The 23,312-nt window shown below is 49.9% G+C and overlaps 1 protein-coding gene across 1 annotated transcript in view; it reads right to left on the bottom strand.

Annotated features, from left to right (window-relative positions):
• Positions 1-11,588, bottom strand: part of Taf1b (TATA-box binding protein associated factor, RNA polymerase I subunit B) — a 77,598-nt gene extending 66,010 nt beyond the window's left edge. Inside the window, exons 1-2 of the mRNA XM_040730731.1 lie at positions 11,444-11,588; positions 7,349-7,513 (exon numbers count right to left, since the gene is read on the bottom strand). Coding sequence (XP_040586665.1) covers positions 7,349-7,369 — 21 coding nt within the window. The 5' untranslated portion in view covers positions 7,370-7,513; positions 11,444-11,588. The remainder of the gene's footprint in view (positions 1-7,348; positions 7,514-11,443) is intronic.
• Between the last annotated feature and the right edge of the window lie 11,724 nt (positions 11,589-23,312).

The following is a 23,312-nucleotide window of genomic DNA, read 5'->3' as shown; positions in this document are numbered from 1 at the left end:
CGGCACAGGATTTGCTGGAGTTTAAGGCAAGGAGAAGGATGAAAAGTTTGAATAGGCTTGGTGGCACACGCCTTTAATCCCAGCACTTGGGAGGCACAGGCAGGTAGATCTCTTGAGTTCAAAGCTAGTCTGGTCTACAGAGAGTTTTCCAGGGCAGCCAAAGCTACAAAGAGAAACCCTGTCGTGGTGGAAAAGAAGGAGGAGGAATAGGAGGAGGAGGAGGAAGGGGAGGAGGAGGAGGGGGGGGAAGAGGAGGAGGGGGAAGAGGAGGAGGAGGAGGAAGAGGAGGAGGAGGAAGGGGAGGAGGAGGAGGAAGAGGAGGAGGAAGAGGAGGAGGAGGGGGAGGAGGAGGGGGAGGAGGAGGGGGAAGAGGAAGAGGAGGAGGAAGAGGAGCTGCTGTGTGAGCACAAGTCCCTGGGGGAAAAACAGAAGCTAAGAAGTGGACAGTATTAGCAGGGACCTGGGGATAGAGGGGTCAAGAAACATGGACAGTGTAGTGTTTTGTGCACTAAGGTAGATGCCAGTTGTGCAGTAGAGGAAGGAGAAGAAAGACATGTCCCTGAGTGGATGAGAGGGACATATACGACCCCTGATGAGGCCACCCTGAGGGGCTGTCTTACCCCAATGACCAGATGGCCGGATTCAGTGGATGTGACCACCACGCAGCAGGCTGGGCCCTGGCCTGCTGAGATACCAAGTTAGTCAGTGCCAGCCTCTTCTTTACCCTGGAGGCTGCCCACGTCTGAGGGCTCACAGCTTTCGACGGCTTTGTTAAACAGTTACAGGCGCTCCGCTGAGTACAGAGGGTGCCAAGGGTTGTGTTTTGGAATCCCGGCCCCTGACAGGTCCCTGCTTGTTTGTGACAGAGATGATCCTCTCAAACGCCATCACTGAGTCCCACTTCCCCTCTGCATCACGGGAATGGTAACATTACCTTAACCTCATGAGGTGGCAAGGTATAGTTGGGAGAGTGGATATGGCTGACCTTAGTCAAAACGTCATAAATGGAGTGACAGGATACAAACATCACAAGCCATTGTTAGTTTCCTGTATAATCCCTCCTTTGTGCCACAAAATGGCTTGCAGGGGATGCACTTCTAAGGACAGCCTCCCATGCCACCGCACTCTGTGGGCTTAATTTTCATGACTCTCCTGTATATTTCAAGATAAGGAACAAGCCCTGGCTGCTTGCAAAAGCCTCCCAATTTCATCGCTGACATAAATGTATCGCTTCCAGATCACCAGTTGAAAGGACGTGTAGACATATTATTATCTTCAAAGCTTTCCTGGGAACTTATTAAATGTTAATCACAGAGCACAAGGATGTTCCAGAGAGCAAACACTGGCCTTGATACGTCTCAGATGGAGCCTTCCCACCTACCCTCAAAATTCCCCGCCAGAGAGAAGCAAGTACATAGTATCATCCCCTAAATGGGTCCTCCAACTCTTCCAAGATCTGCTCTTGCGGTCCTGTCTACCCACAGCTAGCAGGGCCCCTCTGTGGTTTGCACAGTCTTGGAGAAAGGGTAGAGGGAAGGAATATTTGCTAGGTATTTACTTTGTATATCAAATGTCAGTCATCTCCTAACTAAGCTAGATTATAATCATTGACTGAACACAGAAGGGGAAACTGAGGCTTGGGAGGTCAGTCAGGTTACCTGGCAGGCTAGAAGTCAGTTCTTCCTGCTGAGGGAATAGCTGCCTCCCAAGGTCTCTTATTGAATGAGTGACAAGAGGAGCCATGTCTGCTGGGTCCAGAACAACTTTGTCTAAGGATGTTGACAGGTTATGAAGGCACACTTCCAATGCAACAGAAGCAAAGTAACCTTCTAAGATTTGTGTGAGCTACGCTGGAGTTTCCCCAAACTCTTGAATGAGAAGCTCTCAGGAAAATCGCAGAACCTGTTCAGGACTGGTTTGCACCTTTATAGTCTCGAGGCAAACATGGTCTTCCTCCAGCCTCTCTTCTAGGAAGGAGAAGGATCAGACATCATGGCTCTGGCCACAAACATCAAGGTTGTGGAGAGAGAACTCCAGCTTCTGACCACCCTGTATTCACAACAGAATACCTAAGTTGGAGACTTTACACACATAATAATGCAAGGGGTCTCGTTCAACAAATGGGCGAGCATTTCAAATGGCAGCAGTGGGAACAGAACTAAGTGAAGAGCCCTTCTGAGTACAGATTCACTCAGGCTGTACCCGAGTCACCACTGCTGCCCAAGGCATTGATTCTGGAGACAGGTGGTTGCTAGGCAACAAATGGCTGTGACCATTATCTAGGAGACGTCAAGTTCAAGGCAATGAGGAAAAGATGTTCCCAGTTCTTTTATAAATCTCAAAAACCATCTCAAAATAACAAAAAAATATAAGAAACACATAGCCAGGCCTGTGTGATCCCAGTTACTCAGGAGGCTGAGGCAGTTGGATTGATTACAACTTAGTGAAACTAAGACCAGTAGCTTGGACAACTCAGCGAAACCCTGTCTCAAAGTAAAAAAAAAAAAAAAAAAGGCTGAGGTTGTATTCAGTGATAGAAAACTTGTGTAATATCACACATAGGCCCTGCATCCAACAAAACAATAAAAACAAACTTTACTTGAGACTATGCTGGTTTGTTTATGAAATGTGCCCCACAGGTTCACATGTTTGAACACTTGGTGGCCAACAGGTGGCGCTGTTAGGGAACATGCTTTAGAGGTGGGGCTTTGTTGAGCTGGCTTGAGGTGTGACAGCCTGACCCCATTTCCTTCTGTCTTTCTGCTTCCTGGCTGTAGTAGCAGTATGACCAGCCACCGTGCCTTTTCTACCATGATGGGTTTATATTTCTTCTTAAACTGTACGACAAGACAAACCCATTCTTTCTTGTCAGGTTCTTGGTCACCAGAATGAGAAAGATCACAAAGACACTAATAAATGTCACGGCTCCGCCCTATTAAATTCGAAGCTCCTGCGTGGCTCATACCTGTAACCCCAGAATTAGTGAGGAAGAAAAGGGGACCCCAGGGGCCTAGAAAGCCAGCCAACAGTTCAGTTATGTGAGAGGCCTAGTCAGTTCTCGGCAATGAGACAGAGGTATATAGGAAAACAACCAAGGTCTCCCTGGACTCTGCATGTACACATGCAGGCACACTCACTCACGTAGATGTCTCTCTCTCTCTCTCTCTCTGACACACACACACACACACACACACACACACACACACACGGGCGCACACACGCATCCACGTGCAAAGGACGACAGAGAAAGCACCCAACTTTGACCTCTGGCCTCCACATGCGTGTACATGTGTACACATATGCATATACCATGCACACAGACACACACAGCTTACCTGTAGGCCTATAATTTGCTTCAAGCTAATTTTCAAATATAGTGTGAGATAAGAGTTAAGACTGATTCCCATTCAACAGCCAACCAACCTCTCCGGCACTTTTTTATCAAGATATCTTTTCCCACAATTCACTGCGTTGGCACCTTGCTGAAAACCGATGGACCGTGAAGGTGTGAGTCTATTTTTGGCTTTCCTGCTTCATTCCAGGGATCTTTATGCCATCTTTTGCCTGATGCCAAGCTACCTTATTCACAGTGAACTTCATACTGGGTCTTGAAATCTGTCAGAATAAGCCCTTCAGCAATGTTCTACGTCAAAGTTGTTTCAGCTATTCTATGGCCAAAAAGAAAAGAAAATTGTTCCCTTTTTTAGGGATTTTTTTGGTTTACTCTAATATTTTCACACAGTCCCAGTGAGATCTTGAAGGTCATTGTGTTGACTCGGCAGATGAACTTGGGGAGGAGAGCAGGCACTTTAGTAACCACACAGGTTTTAAATCCACGAGTATAGCATACCCCACCGTTTCTATTCATCTTTAATTTTTCTCAGTAATGATTTATAATTTTGGGAGTACGCTAATTGACATTTTTTTGTTGAGTTCATCTCAGTTTCCTAATTCTCTGTGTGAGAAAGAAACTGAGGCAGAGAATGACATCCAGCTAGTTTCCATTGTGTTCCCAAAGTTGAGCAAAATGAAATTGGCTAATTGGGGATTGTGGTTAGCCGGATTTCAGCTAAGTAAGAATCGACTGCATTTAGGATTCACACTAATAGCTTTGATTATGTCACACCCCATGTTCAAAAACCTTCATTGGGAAATAATTATGGGATGTGGTCAAAGAATACAAGTATCAATTTACAACAGGGAACGCTGGAGACAACCGAGCCGGCTGCTTAAGTGAAGGGTGCCACAGTCTCACAGCAGCCTTGAGAGTACCATTGAGCAATCGTGGTTTTTAGAACAGGGTCAGGTCGTAGGGCAGGCCCAGGCAGGTGTCACAGCTCCACTCAGGCTCTGATCACCCTAACTCTATTTTTATCTCTTTTGAATGATGCAGATCCTGGTAGGATTGAAAACAAAACAAACAAACAACAACAACAAAAACCAGTCTCAGTGAAGAAAACATTGTAAACGAATGTGTGTATTATGTTAAAAGTGTTTACTGTGCAAGCCTAATGGCCGGAGTTTAATTCCCAGAAACCCTAAGAGAAGACTCAATCCTGGAAGTTGTCCTCTGACTTCCGTATAAGAGCCAGCGCATGTGAGTGAGTGCATATACACAGACATATATACACACACATTCTGTACACACACACACACACACACACACAGAATAAAATAGTTTCTTCTAAAAATTAAAAAATATTGTTGCAAAATTGTTGCAATGACTAATGAAGATGACAATGATATTAAAAAAACAATGCATGTTTTTATGTCGATGGGGAGGGGGGAGGAAAAAGAAATGCAGGTACAGAAAAAAATGGAAAGCTACATTAGTCCCAGAATATTAATAGAAGTTATTCACAGCCATTTGGGTTATGAATTATTTCCAAATGCTCGTTATGTATATGGCTTGTAAATGTATGCAGCATGACATACTCTCTAATGAGAATAGGACAAGCAGAAATTCTCTAGCATGCTATTGCAGGCTCTTCCCCGTGTGATGTAACCCGTCTTTCTGACTCATCCTTAACTCCAGGTCATGATGGGGGCACAGGTTCTAGCCTTGGAGAATGATTCACTCTATCCAAAATTCCTCTGAATTTTCTTGTCATTGATCTTCCATGGACCACTGGTCCAGAACTCTCTAATCCTGCACCATCACTTCCTGTTGTAATTCAACCACTCAAAATCCATGATAATATGTTAGTTAAACCAAAAGCCCGTATTTCAAGTATAGAGGGATTGTGTCCTCAACTGGAGAAAAAGAACTGTAGAGGAAAACCACGGAAGGAAGGGTGTGAATACGTTACAGAAGCTGCACCTAGGGCAAAAAGCCGGGGTGCCTTGTCTTGTTTTTAACTTTCTTTTTTAGTGTACGTGTGCACACATGCACTCGTGGATGTAGAAGTCAGTGGACAATCTGTGGGAGTTGGTTCTTTCCTTCCGCCATGCCAGTTCCAGGAATCGAACTCAGGTCAGCAGGCTGGGCAGCAAGTGTCTTTACCTTGCTGAGCCATTTTTTGCTGGCCCGGAGCTTGTTCCCCCACCCCCATTTTATTATACTTTCCAAATCATATATTTAAAAATAAAAAAGAAAACTACCATGCCATTTCAAAGACCTATGCCTCTTACAAATATTTTCACTTTTTAACTATGTTTTTGCTTTGTTTTTTTGCTTTCCGGCCCGTGTGGCGTATTTGTTCCATTGTATCTGTAGGTTGCATGATACAGTACAAAGGACTGAGTCTGGAGGGAAGAAGCCATGCGGGACCCCTCCACGTTACTCAAGATGTGGCCTTACCACTCGAGACCTGGCTTTGTGACTCGGCTACACATGGCATTTCAGCAACATGACATGTTGCCCGTGTGGTGGCTTCTAGGGCGACTCGACGGGGAGCCTTCAGCCCTGGAGTAAGAGCATCTTCCATTTTAGCAGTAGGAAGGATTTCCCCGCCATTTCTTGCACCGTCCTCTAACTGTTCCACGCTGTTGAACTCTTCCTGTGAAATTACTGCTGGCAACAACAGTGTTTCTGAGTCCCTCTCTGTAACCTTGTGAACTTGCCTGGGTCTCCCCCAAAGTCCGGGCCCCTGTGTGAGGGCTGCCTCTTGTGACAGGAACTGAGGTATCTTCCGTTCTCTGGCTACACAGTCCTCAGTGGCATCCTCATCATCTGCACTCGGGTAGACTGTGTAGGATGCTCGATCCTAGCTTTGTGTTTTGCTGTTGTTTGTTTGTTTTTGTTTTTTCTTCCTCAGGCATGGTCTCCTGAGTCCCAGGCCAGCCTGGAATAACCTTAGACTTCTCCTCCCGCGTGCTGGACTGGCAGTCATGATGCACTATGTTTGGTGTCCAGCTTTACACAGTTCTGAGGATCAAAGCCAGAGCTCCAGGGCTGGAGAGATGGCTCAGTGGTTAGGAGCAGTGACTGCTCTTCCAGAGGACCCAAGTTCAACTCCCAGCACCCACATGGCAGCTCACAACTGTCTGTAACTCCAGTTCCAGGGGATCTGACACCTTTGCACCGATGCACATAAAATAAAGAAATTATAAAACAACAACAACAAAAACCAGGGCTCCCTGCGTGTTAGATGTGCTTTCTGTTGCTGTGATAAACACCATAACCAAAACCAGCTTAGGGAGGAAAACGTTTGTTTGCCTCATATTTCCAGGTCACCATTCATTGTTGAGGGAAGTCAGGACAGGAACTCAGGCAGGCATGGAAGCGTGAGCCGTGGGGAGTGCCTCGAACCGTCTCGGTCTCCTTCACCGATCCATGCTCAGCCAGCTTTCTCAAGCAGCCCAGACACAGCCTGCCAGGGAAGCGCTGCCCGCAGTGGGCTGGGCTCTCCCACATCAACCCATCAGTCAAGGCTTGGCTCCCACAAGGTCGTGTTTGATCTCAGGGATTGCTCAATTGTTCCTTCCTCCCAGGTGACTTCAGGCCGTGTCAAGCTGACAATAAAAAGCAGCCAGCACACCAGGCACACACTGCCACCTGTGCCACACCCCCAAACCCCTCATTTGTGATTCTTAAAATAAATGTCTTTATTTCGATTTTTATTAAAAACTCAGTGTCTGTGAAACATGTACAAAATCTCCCACAGATTGTAAGTATATGACTTGTGAAATGTATTCATAGTGGACATATTCATGTAAATAACTATTTGTGTTATGGAAGAGGCTGTTATGAAAGTCTCACACCCATCAGGGCCTCCTTGGGCTTCTCCTCTCCAAAGGTGCCCCCCCCATCCTGACTTCTGTCACTCAGAGACTCGGTTTACTTGGTTATGAATTCTATGTAAATACAATCACGTATGTATAGTTTGTGCTTGGCTCTGTGACTCACCTTCATGCTTGTGGAAGTCATATTGCCGGGCACACACCGGTAGCTTGTTTACTTTCATTGTCATGGAGCGTTCCTTTCTGTTGGAGTGTTGATCCATTCTCCTGTTGACGGACATGTGGGGGAGCTGCAGCTGCTCTGGGCATCGTCCTGACCATCTCTTGGCAGCTGGGTTTAAACCACAAGTGGAATCACTGAGTCAGACCGTGAGGACACGTTCTGCTTAGTGGATACCGCCAAGCCCTAATATTTGTTTTTCAAAGTCTGGCCAGAACAGGTGTGGTGACACATGCCTGTAGTCCTAACACTGGAGAACCTGAGACAGGAGGATCATGAGTTTAAGACCTCTTTGGCTTACACAAGTAAACATGAACAAATGGAAAAAAAAAGATCCATTCAGAAGATTATAAAGGGTTTTGGGGGCGTTGAGAGGAATTTAATAAATAAGGACTATACGAGGGGAGGACAGGGAATAAGAAGCCACAGAGACAGGGCCCGAGTGAGACTTACAGACTTAGGGACCAGACAGTGATTGGCAGATGACAGGTCTAGCATGGAGAGAGTGTGTGCCCCTGGGGGACTGGGCACAGATGACAGTCCGTATAGAACAGTGTGGCAGGGTTAAACCTCTGGGTCTCTTCCTGGTGTTGGTTTTCATCAGTGAGAATGAGAGAAAATTATTTGTCTCACAGGGTATTAAGAGAGTACATTAAAAAGCCCTGTTGCGCTGAGACAGTGTCGCTGCTGTTTTCTTTTCTTTTCTTTTCTTTTTTTTTTTTTTTTTTTTTTTTTTGGCTTTTCGAGACAGGGTTTCTCTGTGGCTTTGGAGGCTGTCCTGGAACTCGCTCTGTAGACCAGGCTGTCCTCGAACTCACAGAGATCCGCCTGCCTCTGCCTCCCGAGTGCTGGGATTAAAGGCGTGTACCACCAACGCCCAGCTTCGCTGCTGTATTCTTTGGATTCTTGTTAGTGCCCAGTTCTCCGTGGAGGAGACGAGAGTTTTAATCCTAGTCTCTGCACCATTGAGATTTCTGTCTGTGGGCGTTAGAGAGAGCAGTCCATTTCGATGGCAGTGTCAATGCTCTGAGCACCCCAGTCTCCAAGCTTTCCCTGTCCCTTCATGAAGCAGATGGCCAAAGAGGACCGCCACCACAACAAAACGGCATATAGGACGGATGAACCTTGATTAGAAGACAGAGCCAAAGACCAAGGCAGAGTATAGCGTCTGTGGGGGAGGGCTGGCCATCGAGGAAGGATGTGGGTCAGAGAGCACAGACACCAGCAGAAGGTCATGGGCTAGCCCCCTTCAGGGAATGGGTGACAGGCCTGGTGTCTGGGAACTGTCTCTCTCACCCCACTTCCTCATCGTGGCTCAGGCCAGGACACTCTCCCATCTGGAGGATGTGACACTTGCTTTCCTGGTCTCTCTGACTCCTCTTCCCTATTCCCATCTTTCTTCCAGTGGGGCTAGCCCTAGGGCATCCTTGACACACAGCGAGTCACACAGAAAACCCTGCACTGGCTCTGTCAAGCTCCAGCTCTCCAGCGTTGCTACAGACCATGACTCTTTCCAAACACTAGTCCTGGGGTGGACAAAATGATGAGGGCAGGAGCCTGGGAATAAGGTGGCAGTCTTCACCACACATCCCAGGATGCCCTGGGACTCACTATGTAGCTCTGGCTGGCCCCAAACTTGTAGCCATCCCCCTGCCTTGGAATCCAAGGGCTGGAATGGCAGGTCCGAGCCACCGTGCCTCTTGAGTACAGACCAGTCACTGACACATGTGTTAATGCTAGGAGCTTGCAAGGTCAAAATCAGAGGGGTGAGATACTATGCCTGTCAAACACAAGGCTGCTTCCCCTTGGAGGCTCTTTTCTGGCCCCTTTGTTAAAAATCCATCCCCCTAGTCTTGTTGCTTAGCCCTAAGTGATAGATAAGGGCGCCACCTAGTGGAGTACTGCTCCCTCATTGCATTGCACCGATCACTGCCCAACCCAAGCTGGCTTGTCCAGAATGAGATCAGAAGAGCCTATTGCCCCAATCCCATCTCTTCTGGCTTACCCCACGGAGTCACCCGGCCCCTGATGGGGGATCCCCTTCCTGGAGAGGATATGGAGGTGCCAAGTTCTTCTACCAGGAGAAGCTTTTAGCCCTCAGTCAGTGGGTTAGGGTCTGGGTAGGTGGGTGAAATCCACCTGCCCCAGGAGGTGTTAGTCCAACATAAAGTACACCAGGTCACCTGAGGCTTTCTCAGAGATTGTAAGCAAAGGAGAGCATTGGGAGGCCTCCTGTTTTCTCTCAGGAGAACCTAAGTGTTGAGTGAACAGCTGGGGGAGAAAACAGGTATTCTAGCTGTGACACAGAAAACACACCTGACCCACCGTGTCAGCCACTGGGCTGCTGAGAGCCTGCTGGAAAAGAGCATTGGGCTGGGGTTAATCCTAGAATTTTCCAGAAAAGAAGTCACTAGGGACTAGGAGACAGCCAGTAAAGCACCTGCCGTGCAAGCATGAAGATGTGAGTTTGGGTCTCCTATTCCCACATAAAAAGCCAGACGCAGCTGTAGCCCCAGCATGGGGTTGGAGGTAGAGCTCACTAGCTAGCCTGTCTAGCTGAATCCATGATGTAGAAAACTGCCAGACTTGTCATTAACATGTCACCCGGAGCACGCTCAAGTGTGCCATACCCAAATACTCAAAGGGATGTGACCTTCAGCTTCCAGCGGAGAGTTAGGGGAGAGACCCGACTGAGCCTCGTGTGACTCAGGGACGGGAGCTTTGCTGAGACCGGCATTGTTAAGCAGTTGGTTCTGTAGTGTGTGCTCACTGGGTGACAGAACCGCCTGTAGGTGGCACAAAACTGTGTTTATTTATTCTGAGTGTTTTTATTTTAAAGATCATTTCAATGTTGTTGTTTTGTAAATGGAGCATGGCTTACAACCACAAGTTTGGGCATCCCTAAAAGAAATGGCTACGGTTAAATAAATAGGGAGGTGGCCCATTGTATTGATCTGTCCTCGCCCATCCACCCATCCAGAAGCAAACACTTACTGTAACCAGAGCGTTCACCAGGAAGGGCACACCTTTGCCTCTCAGAAATTCACCACACAAGGGTTAGTGGCCACAGCCTTAAATTGCAAACCAAGAGGTGGTGTGTGTGTGTGGTGTGGTGTGATGTGGTGTGTGTGTGTGTGTGTGCATGTACATGTGAGTCTGTGCATGCATGCACGTGGACAGTAGCAAATGTGAGTGGACATGAATATGGACACACACCCACTAGCCCTGCATGCTGCACAAAGCTCCATGAATCTCCCACCAGCTACCCCTGTAGCCTGCCTCCTCAGCCTGCTAGGAGCCAGGATGCCTGTTTTGTGTTCTGCGCATGTCCTGCAGTAGCACCAAGGTAATTCAGCCCATTCAGCAACACTGCCAATGTACTGAAGACCCTTGTTGCCATGGTTCACATAGCTGGACTTTCAGTTTCGAGTACCAATGTTCTGGTTGCTTTGTGTTACTATAATAAACACTGTGACCAAAACCATCCCTGGGAGGAAAGGGAGGATTTCATCTTGCAGTTTACAGCCCATAGTGAAAAGAAGTCAGGGCGGGAAAAGGGGCGGAGACAATGGAGGCATGCTTCTTACTGGCTTGCTTTTCACGGCTTGCTCAACCTGTTTTCTTAGACAACCCGGGGACCACCTGCCCAGGAGTGGCATCAGCCACAGGAGGCTGGGCCCTCCTACATCCATCATTCATCAAGAAAATGCTCCCCAGGCTTGCCTACTGAAGTTCCGGCTTCCAAAATGTCTCCACCTTGTGTCAAGTTGACGAAAAGCTAATGAGCACAGGGGCGTTTACCAAGCAGGTGAACGCTGGCTAGAGAGAACCGAAAGACAGCGAAAACGCTTTCAAGCGCTCAACCGCACCGAAAGAGACCACCGGGGAAGTCGAGGCAGGCAGCTGTGGTTCCTCCTGAGACACCGCCCCAGATGGGCTTCCTACCAGCAGTTTCCCGTGGATGACCTTCCGGTTTCCCACTCCCGCCACAGCATTTCTCTGCCGTGGGGCTCCCAGCAGTAACATCTAGAGATGGCTCACCTTCCAGCTGTTCTCATGCCTGACGCTCCTCAGAAGCAGGGAGCTGGTCTGCCCTCCGGCCTGTGGCAGAGAGTTTTGTTTGGAGGATACTTGGGGGGCGCACATGCTTGGATTTAACACGGGGACCGAGCAAACCCACTTCCAGCGCCAGCTGCTCAGTGAGCTCCAGCAGCACACCGTAACTCACCAATGTACTCTGCCACTCCAGATTGTGACACACACTCGTCTGTGTCACAAGACCTGTGGTGGGGCGGCAGCACAGGTAGCCTTTGGTGCTGCGCGGGGGCTGTGTGAACGACTCCATTCCCATGCCGTCACCCACCCCTCCCCACCCGACTCCCAGTCCCTGCACCCAGGCCTTAGTAGTTCTGGGGCTTCCATTACCTTTGAGTACCTTTTTTTTGCTGGTCTCCATGTCCCTTACCATCACAGGACTGCTAATCCTTGTAACAGGAACCACAAGGCAGGAATTTTTCACTTCCCAGAGAAGTTAAGAAATTTGCTGGGTGTCACACAGTCAAATAGGGGTCATCTGGGCTCCTTCTGACCCGACCAGGAGGGATCTCCACACGCGGACAGATTGCCACATGGGTGATGCAAGCAGATGGGGCTTGTAGAGAAGAGGTCCTTGGAGTGGGGAGGACAAGGCTGTGTCCAGATTCAAAAAATAGGAAGAGAAGAGGCCTAGGGTTGAGAGTGTTACTTTGGATGCCACTTAATGGTAAGAGGACCTGTAAGATGGCAGACTCTCCTCCCGGGAGGCCTCAGGACCATGGTGCTGTCTCACCAGGAGAGGCTGTTGGAGGACAGTGCCTTTGTTTATAGTTCTGTTTGTAGTCTGTAGCATAGAGGTCAGAGTCGGCACCTAGCAATGCTTTATCCTTTCACAGAACTCAAGGGCACTGTCATGGCCAGTCCTGGTCTTCTGGGTGGTGATTCACAGAAAATAAAACCATTGCTCACAATTCTGGAGGCTGGTCCGAGATCAAAGCAACAGCAAGCTATGCTGTGTGGTGATGATGTCTACACACTCCAGAGAAGAGGAAAACTGTGTTCTCACAGAGCAGGGAGAGGAAGGGTGAGTTAGTGGAACACCGTAGGAAGCCTCTTCAGTATGGGCTACAACCCCACTCACTTCCAAGGGAGAAATCTTCTTGGCCTGTGTGATGGCTAATCTCAACTGCTAACTTGATGAGACCTAGACTCAACTTGGAGACCAGAATCAGGACATGCCTGGAGGGTTATTTTATGGTTACTTGAGACGGGAAGACCTACCCATTGTGAGTGGCACCATTCCCTAGGCTGGGGTCCCGGACTTCAGAAAACGGAGAATGTGACTTGAGGGCAGGTATTTGCTGCTGTCTGCTTCATGACTGCAACTACAGCTGCGATGTGACAGCTGCTCCCTACGTTGGGACGACCCTGCCACAATGGATAGTGACCTTGATCTGTGAGCCAAAATCGAACCTTTCTCCCTTGAGTTGCTTTTGTCCGAGTATTTCATCACCACAACTGGAAAAGCAACTAATATAATCGACTATTTCCTTTTGTCTGTTTGTTTTAGGTAGGGTTTCATGAGGCCCAGGACAGCCCCAAATCCACCATGTAGTTGAAGATGATCTTGAACTCCCATCCTCCTGCCTTTATCTTCCTAGTTCTGGCGTTTCCGGGGTGTACCACCATGCCAGGTTTGATGTCAAGCAGTGCTGGGGATTGAATCCAGAGTTTTGTGCATGCTTGACAAGCATTTTACCAACTGAGATACATCCCTGAGTCCTAGCCATCTCCTCAAGGTTCCAAATCTTCATCACATTCCCCAGGCCCCACCTGCATCTCAACTGTGGAATAGTTTAACGTGTCTCCCAAATCCCTGGTGCAGCAGTGTACGTAGGACTTACGTGTATGTCCATGTTTGTGGTGTGTGGTGTGTGGTGTGGTGTGTGTGTGTGTGTGTGTGTGTGTGTGTGTGTGTGTACATCCATGCTTGCTCATGAGGGTTGGGTGCAATCATGCACACAAGGATGTCAGAGGACAGCTTTCTTTGTTTAAGACAGGGTCTCTTCACCTTATGAATGCCAGGTAGCCTGGTCCTCAAGCTCCCAGAGAGCCTCCTGCCTCCTGTCTCCCTGCAGGGAGAACCAGGGATTGCAGATGCTTGCACTGCTATGTATGTGGGTTCCAGGCATCCGAGCCTAGGTCATCAGGCTTTGCCCAACAAGCACATTGTGGGTGGAGCCATCCCTGGGCTGGTGGTCCTGGGTTCTATAAGAAAGCAGGCTGAGCAAGCCATGAGGAATAAGCCAGCAAGCAGCACCCTCCACAGCATCAGCTCCTGCCTCCAGGCTCCTGCCCTGCTTGAGCTCCTTTCCTGACTTCCTTCAGTGATGAACAGTGATGTGGAAGTGTTTCATCGCAGCGATAGAAACCTTGACTAAGGCAATTGCTTAGTCAATCCATTCCTAAGGCTTTCTTCAGCAGAAGCAATCATTTGGCCAATGGCCAACAGGGCAGGCCAGGGAGGGGTAGTGTCCATCCAGGAATGGACAGGCTGGCATACTGAATCCTAAAGGGTTTTTAATCAGCAAAGTTTTGTGTGTTTGTCTTGCAGCCGGGGAAGCTGATTTGTTAACTTGACAAGGTGGAGCCATCAGTCTAGGGAGGACTCGGACCAACTTGAGTGATAACAAATGTCAACATATGATTCCTAGTGAGAAATGGCTATCATACGGACCCATATTTAGCATTAGCAGGGCTGGTACATTTTCTTTTCTAGGAAGCAGTCATCTGCTTAGTAACATGGAATCTGCATATTAGAATTGAACCCCTTGGGTATCTAAGGCATCAGACTGTCTGGTTGCTAGTCACCTCCAGTGGGTTGCCTTGACAACCAACTGTCCTTCAATGTCACTGACTCAACCCCTTTGCCTTCAGGTCCTCCTTTTTCCACTCTCACGAGGAACTTTTCTCGTCTGCAGTAAGACTTCTAAAAGTTGCATTATTAAATTGGAAAAGATTTTGTGCTGGAGGGATGACTTAGTGGTTAAGGACTGTACTGCTGTTGCAGAGGACCTGAGTTCGTTTCTCAGTATCAATGTCAGGTGGCTCACAAAAGCCAGTACCTCCAGCTCCAGAGGATCTGACAACTCTGATCTGTGCAGGGTGCAGACACACAGACAGACAGACAGACAGACAGACAGACAGACAGACACACACACACTTTAAAATAATAAATCTTGGTGGGGTGTTGGTGGCGCATGCCTTTAATCCCAGCACTCGGGAGGCAGAGGCAGGTGGATCTCTGTGAATTCGAGGCCAGCCTGGTCTACAGAGCGAGTTCCAGGACAGCCTCCAAAACAATACAGAGAAACCCTGTCTCGAAAAACCAATAATAATAATAAATCTTTAAAAAAATAGAAATTCCCATTGTCTTTTTCTTACAAGCATATGAAATATAGGGTACATTAAGCGGAGTTCACCTGTTGAAAGTTGGAAACTGGCTAAGAGTTCTCAGGGGAATAGACACCGAAGCGGTGTGATCTTAACGAATGGTCTCACGGGACGGTGGAGTTGGCAAGCCTGCAGTTCTCAAGGCCTCTTGGCAGGTGGCAACATGGGCAACAGGTGACACCAGTGCTTGATCCTAGAGGCGGCAGGCTGGGGGCTCAGACTGGGTTTCTGCGCTGTGATCTTGAGAGTTCTTCGATGTCTCTCATCTGGAATCGTAAGCTGCAGAGTTTAGAAGTCCAGAAGCCGCTGGCTCGTGGCTCCTCTGAGGGCTGTGAAGAAGGGATCCGGCACAACTTCCTCCTTGTTTTGTAGGTGGGGTCCTCATCTCACGTGGGTTCCCCTGAGTGGATAGACACCCCGTCCACATTTCCATTTGTAAGAGAAAGCTGTTGTACTGACTCAGGAGCTCGCTCTACTCTGAACTCATTACCTGCAGAGTCCGTTCCCAAGTTCTGGGTGGTCATAAACATCGAAGGCATGGCTTTCCTCATGGCGCCGGGGGCCGAGAAATCCAGAATCAAGGAGTCATGGATGGTGCCTGCCTGCTACATGCTCATATAATGATCTTTTCGGTGTTTTTGAGACGGTCTTCCTTTGTGACTCTGACTAGTCAGGAAGTCATCATGCAGACCAGTGTGGCCTCAAATCTGAGATGATCATCCTGCCTCTGCCTCGTGAGTGCTGGGATTACAGGCCTGGAATAGCGTGCTCAGCTCAGATTCCTTCACGGGGTCACTAAGCCCCATCATAGGGGCAACACACTTATTAATTCTCAAAGCTTCACCTCCTGTTACCATTAACCTGAGGGCTGGGGTTTCAGCCAACAAACAGGAAGGGTGCACTTCAGATTGTAGTAGGAACGCAGTTCACACGCTAATAGCAGAGGTAAGAGGAGGGAGGGGACAGGCTCCTTCATAGTCAGCAAGCAAGAAAGGTCTAGAAGCTTGGAAGAGACACAGCCTTCGACTTGGGGCCAGTGCAACTGACTCTAGCGCTTCAGAGGATTGGGGTGCCACGCAGGGCGCAGGGCGTGTCTCGGTCCCTGTTTTCGCTGTTCAGATGCCTGAAGGAGCAGTTGTCTGGCCTGGTTGAGCCAGAAGCCTGACCTTTAGCCTAGATAATGGTAGCTAGGGTAATGGGGGAGATAGGAGAGCTCTTACCCATGGCCCCAGAAGACTCCACTTCTACCACTGGGGAATGGATGAAACGGGCTATAGAGGCCAATGAAAAGTGTGCCCAGCTCCCTCTCTCCAGTGACTGTTCCCTGGTTGGCTCATGGAGACCTTCCACAGCTGGGAACAGCAAGTTGCACAGGTATGGAAGTCTGGCAGACAGCCAAGAGGCCCCGGTGTCCCTGATGCCTCCAGTCAAGTCCTGGACACGGGTCCGCACCCTTCTCTCCTGGAGCACTAGGAGCAAGTGTGCTCTCAGCCCGATTGGTCCAGATGTCCATAAGAACTCTGGGCTTGGCCTCCAGAGTGTGTTCCCCACCTCCTGCAGCGGGCCCCTCACTCTGCTGGCTCCGCCCTACCCTCAGGGGAGAGAGACTAAGACCACGCCCCTCCTTGGCTTCAGAGGGAGCCAGATAGAACTCCAGGTGTGCCAGGGAAATATACAAGGGTTAATGACCCCCTGCCAGCATGAAGAAAGAGGAGCCAGCTGGCTGGCATCTTCCTGGAAACAGTGGGACCCTTTTCTACCTGCAAGCTTGGGCTGGGACTCCCGCTGAAGCCAGCACCCTCTAACAACCTAGACCCCCTCCCGGTCTCCAGTGAGGAAACAATGTGTTTTTCAGACACTAGCTTGCCAGTGGGTCTGAAAAACCTCCTCTGAGCTCAGACACTAGCTGTGCCCGAAGGTCTGTGTCTGATTGGCTGTAGGCCTGGGCCATCTCCAAAGAATCAAAGGCAAAGATGTCAGAACTTCAAGGAGCCTCAGACTGGGAAGCCAGGCTCTCAGACGGTAGGTACTCAATCTGGGAGCAGCGCGCAGGGACCGCAAGGGGTTCCCACCTCGTGTTCCCTGCTTTTGACTGTTTTCAAATTGTGATCCCCCTAGTTAAAGAAGAAATCATTGCGTATCCTGAATTCTCTTTCCTTTCCCTTCCCTTCTTTTTCCTTCCTCCCTCCCTCCCTCCTTCCCTCCCTCCCTCCCTCCCTCCCTCTCTCCCTCCCTCCCTCCCTCCCTCCCTTCCTCCCTCCCTGCTTCCCTTTCCTCCTTCAAGACAAGGTGTCGCATCTAGCCCAGGATGACCTTTCACTCATAGCCTTGAACGCCTAATACCAACCCCCCACTCCCATCCCCACCCCACTTGACTCCACCTCCCGAGCACTGGGACTGCAAAAACACACCACAACACCCGGAACGTCCTGGGCTTCCTTGCAGAGAGCTTTTACTGGGAGTTTGCAATCTGAGAGCAATCTAGAAAGTATAGTTCTTTCTAATTTGGATCATTTTCATAAACCTGGGACCTGCCATCCTAACCCGGTCTGCTCTCACTATTGCAGGCTAGCAGAGGTCAGTGTTCTTACCCATGGCAGGCTGGCGGGGAAGCAGATGAGAGCCCACCCTGGATGGAGGCTTTGAGGTCTACAGGACCCACCCACCCACCTACCTGTGAGCCTGCAGGATCTTTGCCTTGGTCAGTGTTTCATGGGTTCTCTTGCCCAGACTTGCACCAGAATTTTCTGGGCTGTGTGAGCACAAGATCAGCCATCCAAGAACACTGCAGGTGCTGAGGGAGGGCATGCTATCTGACATGGAGTGGCTGGGCCACTTAAGGACCAAACAGGGAGTCAGATTCTAGCAGATATGAGCCTGGGCATCCATTCCTCTAGAGAAGTGGTTCTCACCTGTGGGTCGTGACCCTCACGTGGGTCTCATATCAGATATCCTGCATTATCAACTATTTACATGACGATTCATTAACAGTAGCAAATTACAGTTATGAAGTCACAGTGAAAATAATGTTATGGTTGGGGGTGAACACAACATGAGGAACTGTATTAGGGTCACGGCGTTAGGAAGGTTGAGAACCACTGCTCTAAAGAATCCTGCTGTTGGCCGGGCGTTGGTGGCACACACCTTTAATCCCAGCACTCGGGAGGCAGAGGCAGGCAGATCTCTGTGAGTTCGAGGCCAGCCTGGTCTACAAAAGATAGTTCCAGGACAACCTCCAAAGCCACAGAGAAACCCTGTCTCGGAAAAAAAAAAAAAAAAAAGAATCCTGCTGTTTCCTTGGCTGAGCTGACTTGCAAATCCCTGAGCAGTAAACTTTAGAAGAGTTCTAAAGCAGCAATGCCCTGCTCTTACCCTTGCTCTAGGGGCACAGTGGTCCCCATCCCTAAAGGCCTATACCTGGTGCCGCCTACCCCCACCTACCGAGAGGCTTGGACACTGGCTCTGCTTTTCACCACTCTGAAAACCGGAGTGTGGCCCTGCTGGGGGCGCTCAGGGCCATGGCTGGGTCCTAGAAGCCACCAGGAAGCCTCACTCCCACCCTGGCAAATGTGGCACTGGCTCCACCCTGTTGGGGGGAGGTTGGGTTTCTGTGATGCTGGCCACAGACGCTGTTTGGGCCCTAGAGAAGCCACACTTGGCTCCACCCTGGAGCTGTTGACGGAGTGGTATGGAAATCTAGGTCAGTAGTGGGCGAGGCCCTGCAGGTGTGACCCAGTGCCAGGAGAGAAGACAAGGCCAGCTGGGGAGGGAGCACCCATGCTTATGACACATCCCCGTTTCCGGGCCCTCCCAGAAACCCTTTCCCTGGAAGCTCGGCAGTGGGGGAGAGCGGGAGTTCAGGAGTCCCAGATCTGGACACAGCTCTACACAAATGTATTTTCGCCTCATCCTGGGTCCTCTGGCTCTGGAAGTCACACTCCAGCTTCCTCAGAGCAGACTTCTCTGATAGTCCTAGGGCACCCCATCTTCTTGGGGCCCTGGGTGGGAAGGACCTGGGGAGTGTTTTCAAAATGAAGGAATAAATACGAACATGAGTAAAGTCCTGGAGTCTGGCAGATTCAATCCAACCTTCATTCTGAAATCTTAGACCAAAAAGGACACCCCTCAAGTGACTGCCTAGACCCAAGCTCCCAGGGACCTAAGAAGGCTTTAGGGTCCTGCTGGGACCATGTAGGAAAAATCTCTTTGTTACAAGTGCTCTGAAGTGCTGCTGAAGCTAATCTATTTTCCTTCTTTCCTTCCTTCCTTCCTTCCTTCCTTCCTTCCTTCCTTCCTTCAGCCTGTCCTTCCTTCCTTCCTTCCTTCAGCCTGTCCTTCCTTCCTTCCTTCCTTCCTTCCTTCCTTCCTTCCTTCCGTCTGTCCATCCTTCCTGTGCACCTGTCTAGCTATGCTGACATGGTGCCCTGAAGTTCTCAGTGCATCCTGACGTTGCTAAAGTTCCCAGGCTGGAGAAGCAGTTGCCACTCCGGTTTGTCTAGTTGAGCCAGCCACCCTGGCACCACTGAACAGAACCTTAAGGTTCCCTCTACCAGGAACGGATGAGCCAGCTCATACTGGGGGAGCAACAGGGTCTGGATTTGCCCAGGACATAGCCTGGAGCTCCTCTTGAACAAAAAGAATGGGTTGTCTTATGTAAAATGTCCCAATCCCTAAGGATGGGACAAGGGGCGTGCTCTGAGTTGGGTATATTATTCTTCCCATTTTACAGATGAGTAGTTTAAGGCTTAATGAGAAGAGGTATCTAGACTATCAAAGTCAAGCTAGAACCTAGATCCCAGCCTCTAAAGAGAGGGTAGGAAGGGAAGGGAGATGGTAGGGTGGATAGAAAAGGAAGAAGTAAAAATGTGCGCTCTGGGGGTTAAGCTGGAGCCTCGAGGGACCTACAGAAGCTGCTCTAGTCCTCTATTCCTCCTGGCCCACCTCTGCCCTCCAGTTAGACACTGAGGCCCCCATCAAACCTCACTTTCTTCTGCAGAGTGGCCGTGCTCCAGGGGCTGTGTGTGCCTGCCCTCTGGTGGTAAGATGTGGAAGTGTGTCATCCCTGGTCCCTTGGGTGTGAGTCAATCCAGCTCCATCCTCGGCATTATACCAAAGAGAAGGAAGCTCAGACCTTCCAAGGAGCCCTTGGTTCTTCCTGGGTGATGCGCAGGTACAGCAGGGCCTACATCCGTCCAGGGGAGTTGGGAATCTCAGCTGAGTTTCAGAGGAACTGGGTGTACTCAACAGAAGGAAGTCTATGAGAATGTGGTCAGCTCTCCTGGGACAGTCTCAGAGCTTGGGACAAGCATGGAGCTTGAGAGTAACACACTCTGTGTCTCAATATTTGAAGGTGATACAGCAAACTCAAAAACGATGAGATAGATATGCTCCAGTCTTCTTCCTTGACAAATATACCTTCAAAGGGGCCTGGAAGACTGGGTTCGGATTTAGAATTTGGGCTCTTGGCTGTTCTACCCTAAACCATAATGATGTGGGGTTGGTTGGACTCTGTGTGCTCCCTGTCTGTTCCCATCCTCACACTGCTCCCCACATGCACTCATGCATACGTACATGCAGCACACACACGCGCGCGCGCGCACACACACACACACGCACATACCTCCTACACTCTGCACATCAGGCATGTATACGAGCTGTGTTGGCTCATCCATACACACCGCCTCGAGATCAGGAAGACTGACCCCGAGGAAGACCTGGGAATGGAGAGGGGGTTGGGAATCTGGGAGGGTGCAGCTCCTCTCCTCCTGGGAAGGCCTCATCTGGGGAGACTCTGAGACAATTTGGGAGTACTGACGACATGAAAATCACGGGGGCTAGAGGTGACTCAGCAGTTAAGAGCATGTGTAGTTCTTTTTATTTTATTTTATTTTATTTTTGGTTTTTACGAGACAGGGTTTCTCTGTATTGTTTTGGAGACTGTCGGTCCAGCCCAGCCTCGAACTCACAGAGATCCGCCTGCCTCTGCCTCCCAAGTGCTGGGATTAAAGGCGTTCGCCCGGCGAACATGTGTAGTTCTTGTGGAAGACTAGGCACCACCACCAACATGGAATCTCAGTTCTAGCCAAGACAGCTGCTCGCCCACCCTGAGATGAGAATGAAGCTGAGAGAGGGTTGTCCAGCAAGAGGAGGCGAAGGGCTTAGCCTCTCACTACTTTGCCCGATAGAACAGGTGAACAGGTATCATCTGTCTGGGGCAGTGGAGTGGGCCTGACTTGTCTGGATGGACCCTGACCCTGCTGCCCCTAGCTGAGTTGCCCTGGGCTCTCTGAGCCCCTGTCACGTCTTCTGCTGTATGGTCCCTGAGTGGGATGACTGGCCCCCAGGTCCCCTTTGCTCTGTTCTGGTTATTTTTAGCCAACAGCCTTGCAGTGAGTTTATTTTTGGTTCCCTACAGCTGTGCTATTCTGGTGGCTTATTTTACAGCAGTGGTTCTCAACCTGTGAGTCGCCACCCTTGGGGGCAAAGGACCCTTTCACAAGGGTCACCTAAGATGGTCAGAAAACACTGACATTTGCATTACAATTTGTAACGGCAGCAGGTATGAAGTAACAACAAGAATAATTTTATGGTGTGTGGAGGGGTCACCATAACAAGAACTATACTGAAGGGTGGTAGCTATTGGGAGGCTGGGAACCACTGTTGTAGAGCAACCATCAGGTCTCAGGCTCGGGAAAGCTAGGGAAGCCCCTACTGGAAAGTGGTCCCTCTCCTCCACTCTGGTGAGGAAATGCCGGATTTCCCTTTGTGGGACAGAGATCTCAGACCCCCCCCCATGGCCCACACATCCCAAGAGCAGGCTACAGTATGCCTCCAGACACTGGGACACCACCACGGTTTTAGGTGTGACTCAGATGGCAGATGGCCTCCCAGGTTCTTAAAGCCTTGGTAGAATATCCCCTGCCCCCCTTTTTGCTTCAATGCCTGGGGAAGCTGAATCCAAGATCTGTGCTCCCAAGGCTTGTTTGGTGACTGAGATCCTGCCCCCTGGGGAATTCTACCCCTGGGCAAATCTGTGGTGCTGTGTGGACCTCTCTCTGGTAGAAAACTCTCTGCGGTAGCACAGACCTTGCACAACAGGCAGTGGGCACAGCCACCCCAACAGTGAGGGGGTTCCCAGTCTTCCACTCAGCTGTCTCCATTTCCCTCTCTGGACTCCTTGCCCCAAGCTTTCACTCTGCCCTCCTCCAACCTATCAGGCCGTATTTTCCCTCCAGTGATTAGGAACAGAGTAGTACGTGGGTCCCCTTTGAGCCAAGCATATTACCTGGTCCCTTTACACTCCTCCCACTCACCGCCTGGGCGCCCTGGCCTGTCACCCATACCAGGGCATTCAAGGTCCTTTCTCAAACAAAGGCCGTCCTTGCGCTTTGCCAGAAGGAGTTTTGCTAGCAGTTGCCAAGATGATTTTTTTTTAGATCTTTAAAAAGTATTAATGGTTTGTTTGTTTTTAAATTACATACAAAGTAGTGGGTTTCTCCTTTTTTATTTGGTCAGTGCTATGTGTGTGTGTGTGTCTGTGTGTCTGTGTGTCTGTGTGTGTGTGTACACGAGCGTGCATGCACACATTCTCATGCATGGCTGCACATGCCACCGAGCACGTGGAGAGGTCGGAGGACAGCACACGTGGAGGCAGCTCTCTCCTTCCACCTTTCTGTGGGTTCTGGGAATCACACTCAGGTCACCAGACTTTCATAGTAAGCACCTTCGCCTGCTGACTCACGCAGCCAAAGCTGTCCTCAAGCTCTACTGTGTGGAGGCTGACCTTGAGTCATCCTCCTGACTTACCCCAACAAGGACTGGGATTACAGGCCTGTGCTCTACACTCAGCTTTAGGTAGTGTCGGGGCCGGAACGTGGCTTCGTGCACCCTAGGCGAGCGCGCTGCCGGCTGAACTGCTCCCCCGGCCGTCCCTTCTCGTTCCCCTTACATCTTTGCCTCCTGGTTAACGGTGAGCCCCGGCCGGCGTGTCTCTGTAGTGCTGGAAGTACAGGTGTGTGCCTCTGGGCCTGGCTCCATCATCACTTCTAGATCTCCCTCGCTTTTTTTCCTGAGCTTCTCTCGGTTGTGTGACCGCATCTTTATGCTGTGATCAAATAAATAAATAAATAGGGCTCAAAGTTGACTGCTGTCCTCTGAAGGCGGGTGTGATACCCTGGGGGGCTTTCCGTGGTTCTCAGGAACCCTTCCGGTTGCAGCTGGGAAAGAGGAAACGGGCATCCTAGAGGAGGACCAAAAATAGTGACAGTGCCTGCAGGAGAGCCAGGCAAGCTCCCAGTTCAAAAGGGCAGCGCTGAGGGTCTCGGCTCTGACGGTCACTTGGTTTCCAGCGATGAAGCTTCTGCCTCCAGCCTCTGGAGTCTCAGGAAATGTAATCAGCTTCCTGGTGAGTTCCAAGGTGAGT

The sequence above is a fragment of the Mesocricetus auratus genome, unplaced genomic scaffold (genome assembly GCF_017639785.1).
Source record: "Mesocricetus auratus isolate SY011 unplaced genomic scaffold, BCM_Maur_2.0 Super-Scaffold_100024, whole genome shotgun sequence".
Taxonomy (NCBI): Eukaryota; Metazoa; Chordata; class Mammalia; order Rodentia; family Cricetidae; genus Mesocricetus; species Mesocricetus auratus.
This window is presented reverse-complemented; position numbering and strand designations above follow the sequence as displayed.